The 5,833-nt window shown below is 30.9% G+C and overlaps 1 protein-coding gene across 2 annotated transcripts; it reads left to right on the top strand.

Annotated features, from left to right (window-relative positions):
• The first annotated feature begins 701 nt into the window (after window positions 1-701).
• On the top strand, window positions 702-3,852 carry LOC149265929 (putative WRKY transcription factor 60). 2 transcript variants are annotated; one of them, XM_089394296.1, is made up of 5 exons: window positions 702-834; window positions 1,138-1,287; window positions 1,361-1,666; window positions 2,998-3,111; window positions 3,220-3,852. In XM_089394296.1, the coding sequence occupies exons 1-5, from the start codon at window positions 814-816 to the stop codon at window positions 3,682-3,684; spliced, it is 1,056 nt and encodes a 351-aa protein (XP_089250422.1). In that variant the 5' UTR covers window positions 702-813; the 3' UTR covers window positions 3,685-3,852. The 2 variants fall into 2 exon arrangements, with proteins under 2 accessions (XP_089250422.1, XP_089250427.1); XM_089394301.1 differs by having other exon boundaries at window positions 704-834; window positions 1,122-1,287.
• Window positions 3,853-5,833: the final 1,981 nt, after the last annotated feature.

The raw sequence follows: 5,833 nt of genomic DNA, 5'->3' as shown, positions 1-5,833 counted from the left end.
ATTGATTAGGTGATAATTGATTGATGACCTAATATTTCACAACCTCTAACATCACATCCTCCTCCCATCACACATCAAATCACATTTATGGTTGATAGAGAACTTTTAGAATATTATTTTTCTTTAAAAAAACAAAAGTCCTCAATAATAGTATAACCGTAATGTACTTAGACATTTCATTTTTTTCCACTATAAAAATTGTTATATATATAAAATAGTCCTTTTGCCCACATTTCTTATATAAATAAAACACTCTTCCATCGACTTTGCTACCCACAATTTAAGGATGTCACTCTTACACAGTCAATACCATAATGGCAACGGAATGGAAGTCGATTTCTTCTCCGCATTTGTTTTAACTTTAAAGACATGAGGAAGGATATACACAGCACGGAGACTTTGGTAAGGATATATACACGACAAAATGCGCCGACCTTCAGTTTGAAACGCGGTACTTCATGGATTCATTAAGTCGTTTTTATTGACTCCACCAACCAATTTCTTTGACGCAGCGCTGTTAACTGTAGGCGGTGTGCCTGAACACATGTAAAAGTCAAACAACGATCTAAATTCAGAGAATCCAGCTGCCAACTTTTGGCTCCATATGACCTGTGAATCTCAATGTGACAGCCGTGTATTCTTGACTTTGAATAACAGCAAGTACCCATTGAATGCACTCAGTACTCTAAATAACAAATGTCAAAACCATCGCACCACGCCTCTGATAATTACGTCACAGACGACGTAGGGCCGAACCCATTCGGCTCTACATCTAATTCGCAGGCAGGTTGTAAACATTGGAGATGATATGAAATGGAAGACAACATGAATAAGGTAAGTAGATTGCATGTCTGTAATATTTTTCTGAAGCTACTGTAATAGTTGGTATTTTGTTTGTTTTTCTGTAATAATTGGGAAGATAGTTTGAAACATGTACACAAAAATTTACCATGTGATTTTCACAGAAAGATATCTCAGATCTTGTCTGTGTGATTATTGTTGTTTGGATTAGAAAAACATGTTTTTGAAACAAAATATAATTGAATAATAACTTAGTATATATATTTTGATTTTCATAAAATAACAAGTTTTTCCCAAGATTTATAATTATATAGATATAGCTTGCAATTCCTGCAGATGGCAAAACTTGTGGCCGAGATAAATCACTTGAAGGAGAAAAACCAGAGGCTCAACTCTAAGTTGAAACGCATGATCAGTAAATATGATGACCTGCGGAAGCATATCGGGCTTCTCATGCAACAGAGGAGAGGGATCGATGGAAGCCAGGTATATTATACTATTTTGAAAAGCTGATTTGACTTTGGATTATGAAAGTTCATTTTGCCTTTTGATTTCCTAGGTCTGCAATCCAGATCATCGAATCAAAGACCAAGTGTGCGCAAAGTACTTCACCGGATCTGATCATTGTTGGGAACAAGGTGAAGAAAAAGAGAAGAAGAAGGCCAAATTTATGGACGATCAGCAGCTGCATTCAAAGAAGACGAAGATTGAGAATGGGGTCACTTCGTACCTGGATGATAACCCTTGCTGTGATGACAAGTTGCCCAAGAACCAGAATCAGGTGCTGAGCAGGAGCTCCGGCGAAGAGGCAGCGGCCGCACCAAAAAGAATAGTATCTGTGCAGACAACATCTGTGACATCTCTGGTAAGAATCAAATTCTTACTTTCTAATACTTCGAATTTATGTGAACAGAGCCTAAACATCTATAAAGTATATATATCCATTAGTATAGATGTATTTTAATTATAGATTTAGTAAGAGTTTGGAGGGATTATATGTTTTGATATGTGAATAAAAAATTTGTATTTTTACCTATTTCAGGTTTTTTTTGAAATTTGGTAAATTTATAATTAAAATAAATCTATATTGGTTTTATAAATATAGAAACATTGTAATTTTTCGTGGTTTAAATTATATTTTTTAATGTATAAATAGATTCTAATTTCTTCAAAAATTTTGTCTTGATAATTTACTTGGGGACTTGGATTATGTACTCTACACAGCCTTTCAGTTTATATAATATATACATAGTTTTGTTTAATTATGTATATATGTGTGTCCACATTGAAATATTTTATTTATGGAGTACATTCTCTATATTAAAATGCATTTTCTTTTATTAATATATTTGTAAATACATATCAATATTACTTAATTTTTCATATTAAAGTATATTATTTATGATTTTTTTTATTAATATTATTTTGTAAATACTACATATTAAAAATTAAATGAATTACACTTTTTCTGATTACTTTTGTAAATACTACATATTAAAAATTAAATGAATTACACTATGAAGTAATTGATTTTTTTTTACTTTCAATAACTCAATTAGTTTAAGGATTGAAATATTTTTAATAATACATTAAAATATTTTTTGTTTTTAGTTGCTTTCCCTATATATATATATATATATATAAATAAAGATGATATTGAAATAAATTAGTCAAGAAATTATGTTATTTCATATTTATGTATTTGGAAAAGTATTATTCATAGTTAAAAGTAAGAGTGAAAAGTTTTTAATAAAAACTAAACAAAAATATATATTTATTTTTTTATTATTATAGAAAAAAATCATATTTTTATTTTAAAAAAACATATGTTAACTTTATTTGAGTATAGATGAGATTAAAATAAGCCTTTCAACTTAATCAAAGAGTTTTTTTGAATATGCAGTGAAGTTAAATTTAATTGTCATTTATTCAGACCTCTATTAATAAACTAGAATAGATATTTCATGCATGGTTACATAGAAACCTAGAAAATGAATCACCTGCAATGCAATAGAGGTTAATGGAGATAGAAGTTAGTGATTAGTTTAGAGTCTGTGGTATCTGGATTTGTAAGCTGCAACCTCCTTGCATATGTTGTTCATATGTAGGTGTTACAAAAGAAGAATATCAAAACGCAGTATATATTCTTGCTTTCTGGCCCCGTATTAAGAATCTGACCTAATGCATTCTATTCAGGTAAGTGATGGCTGCCATTGGCGAAAGTATGGGCAAAAGATGACAAGAAACAGTACACTCCCGAGATCTTATTACAAATGTGCTATGGTGCCCGGTTGCCCAGTTAAAAAACAGGTTCGACCTCATCTTTTTTCCAAAGGAAATATTTTTACTGTTATTGACTGTGACCAAAAAAACATGCAAACCTGCTATTTTAAATATGTTATGGTGAATTTTGAGCAGGTTCAGAGGTGCGCCGAAGACCCCACGATTGTAATAACAACCTACAAAGGCGAACACACTCATTCTCTGAGTCCTCTGGCTATCGCTGTCATACATGCCTCGACCAACCAACCCACGACTTGCACCTCGTCTCCCACTATCACTCTCGACCTCGCAGATGACCGACTGAATCCAGCATTCTACTTGCACCCTGCACATTTAACAGCTGGCAGCTTCCAGCAATTGACTCCATCGTCTAGCGATATGGGTCAGGTACTGAATAATCAGAGTCAAGTGGGTCAGTCAGCAATCATGGAATCTGTAGCTTCTATGAAGGCAGATCCCAATTTCACTAAAGCGCTGGCTGTAGCCATAGCTGGTTCTATTCTCAAGTTGGGTCCTCCAATCGAGGGGATGCCTCAACATCCTCCTCCAACGCATTACACTGATGATTCAACAACTAACGCTAACACTAGTGTAGAGTAACCCTTTCCAAAGTAGTTATTTTCACTACAGCTTGCAAATACTATGGTGTATTGTAACACCAACTTTACATTAAACTAATTATTCTAGCCTGGATGCTGGTCAAGAAGGAGTTCGTAGCATGAAAATGGTATGATTATATATTAAGTAAATATTTAATAATTAAAACAGTATGAAAATATAAAAGATTTATGAGATGTATGTTAAACACTTTTTAATGGTAGGGAATGTATGACTTAGTGAAGGTTTAAACTTGGGAGGGGAGGTGGAAGTTTAAACTTATGTGATTTTTCAGTTTAATTTTCTAAGTTATATAAAATTGATAATAATATTGATGTAGTTTATAGGAAAATATATATTATAATATTATAGAAAAAAATATAACAAATATGTATTATTTGAAAGAAAAAATATATATATAATATTATATTATAAGAAAAATTAATATTATTAATTTATTAAATAATAACTATAATAATATATTTCATGGTATTGTTTATATTTTTTAATTGAAAATAATTATAAAAATGTTGATTTGTCATATTTATTATGTTAATTTTGTTATCATACATTAAATTAGATGATTATTTAATTATGTTTAATATATGTTTTTAAATCAAATTTTATTAATTCTAAATATATTCTTAATTTATGATATATTTAGTTCACCAAGAAGGTCCAATTTCCTTAAAAACACATGAGATGTCACTTTTATGGCTTGAGATTAGAGTCTTTTAGAAAATTTCCTTTTCAAAATTATTAAGCTCACATACAAATAAATGTGAAGAGGAGGGTAAATGACCTTCAACTATATATATACGTATTGAGATTGCAAAATTTGTAAATGGCCTTCAACTTTATATATACATATTGATATTGTAAAATCTCTTTTTAACAATTATGGTTATGAATTGAGCATTTGTTTTACTCATCCTTCTCTCTGAGAAGTTTCTACAATTTGTACAACAAATGAGAAATAAGTGAGAAATGAGAAATAAGTGAGAATAAACTCATGTGTGGGCAAGAAAAACATTCACTACACAAGTAGGCATCATACGTGTGTTTATTTTTTTAAATAATGTAACAAACTCTCTTCTCCCTCCCCTTGCTCCCATAATTTTTTGTTCATAATGTTTGATTTAAATTTTACATTAACCATAGATGAATATTTTGTTAATTGATGTGAATTCAGTTAGCTTGCTTATATCTAGTTTTAGTATTCACATGTGTTTAGTTATATTTTGATTTTATGAAGGATATATTGTCATTTAGATCTAGACTTAAGATGTTTCCATGTTTGCATGTGTGCAAATGTATTGGAGATCTAATTCATTAGACATTTCATCTCTTCTTAGACTTACTTGACGACCCAAAGGTGGGACTTATAAGTATCATATAAGGTTCTTCACCTTTTTATTCCTCAGCCCTATTTGCCTTGTTAACATAAATTTGATTAAAAAAAGGATAGCAATAGCTTGGATCTTCAATCTATCATGATTTTTACCAATTAATCTAAAGGGAATTAATTATTGTTTAAGTATGTAATATATTGAAATATAATTAGGGATGTCAGTGGGTATAAAACCCAAATTCATATGCTATAAAAAGGAGTGGGGAAAAATCAAGGTCTTTGATATTAGCACATTCTATAAGTCAATTATGTCAACCTTGATCAAAGCATTTGCCTTAGTTATTTACCATGGTCCTTGAGTTTTTACTTTTAAATTGGATACTCTCATGGTCTTAATAGGCTTATGCCCTAGTATTGTTAATTTCCTTGATCTATGTGGTTGTATCTTCCGGATCCATCGCATCTGTTGTTTTAGTGCTGATCTAGTTTGGCTATGGTTCTTGCTTATGTCATTTTTTTGTATTTTCTTTGAATCAAGGAATGTCTTGAGTCAAAAATCTATGTTGACCATATATAAATTATTTTGATCCTAGTGGCATCCACTCCATAGTTTTCTTATCTTTCATGTTGGCCATTCCCCAAGTAAAGTTTGAAATTCATGATCTACAAAATCATTGCTTATAGCTCATGCTAGTTGAAGAGATTCATCATTGTTTTTAACTTGGAGGATCGTATGTTGATGATAATGCATTTCTTTTAGGATTATACTTAGAGACATTTCAGTACCCTAAGACCTACTTT

Source organism: Pinus tabuliformis, chromosome 6 (genome assembly GCF_031772625.1).
Source record: "Pinus tabuliformis cultivar Carrire ecotype Pingquan chromosome 6, CPIR1, whole genome shotgun sequence".
In the NCBI taxonomy this organism is placed as follows: domain Eukaryota; kingdom Viridiplantae; phylum Streptophyta; class Pinopsida; order Pinales; family Pinaceae; genus Pinus; species Pinus tabuliformis.
The sequence above is the reverse complement of the archived record's forward strand: the minus strand, read 5'-3'. Positions and strand labels throughout refer to the sequence as shown.

Coding starts and splice junctions, on each gene's coding strand:
- LOC149265929 (XM_089394296.1), top strand. CDS start 814: ATGGAAGACAACATGAATAAG. Junction 835..1,137: donor TGGAAGACAACATGAATAAG/GTAAGTAGATTG, acceptor CAATTCCTGCAG/ATGGCAAAACTTGTGGCCGA. Junction 3,112..3,219: donor GTTGCCCAGTTAAAAAACAG/GTTCGACCTCAT, acceptor AATTTTGAGCAG/GTTCAGAGGTGCGCCGAAGA.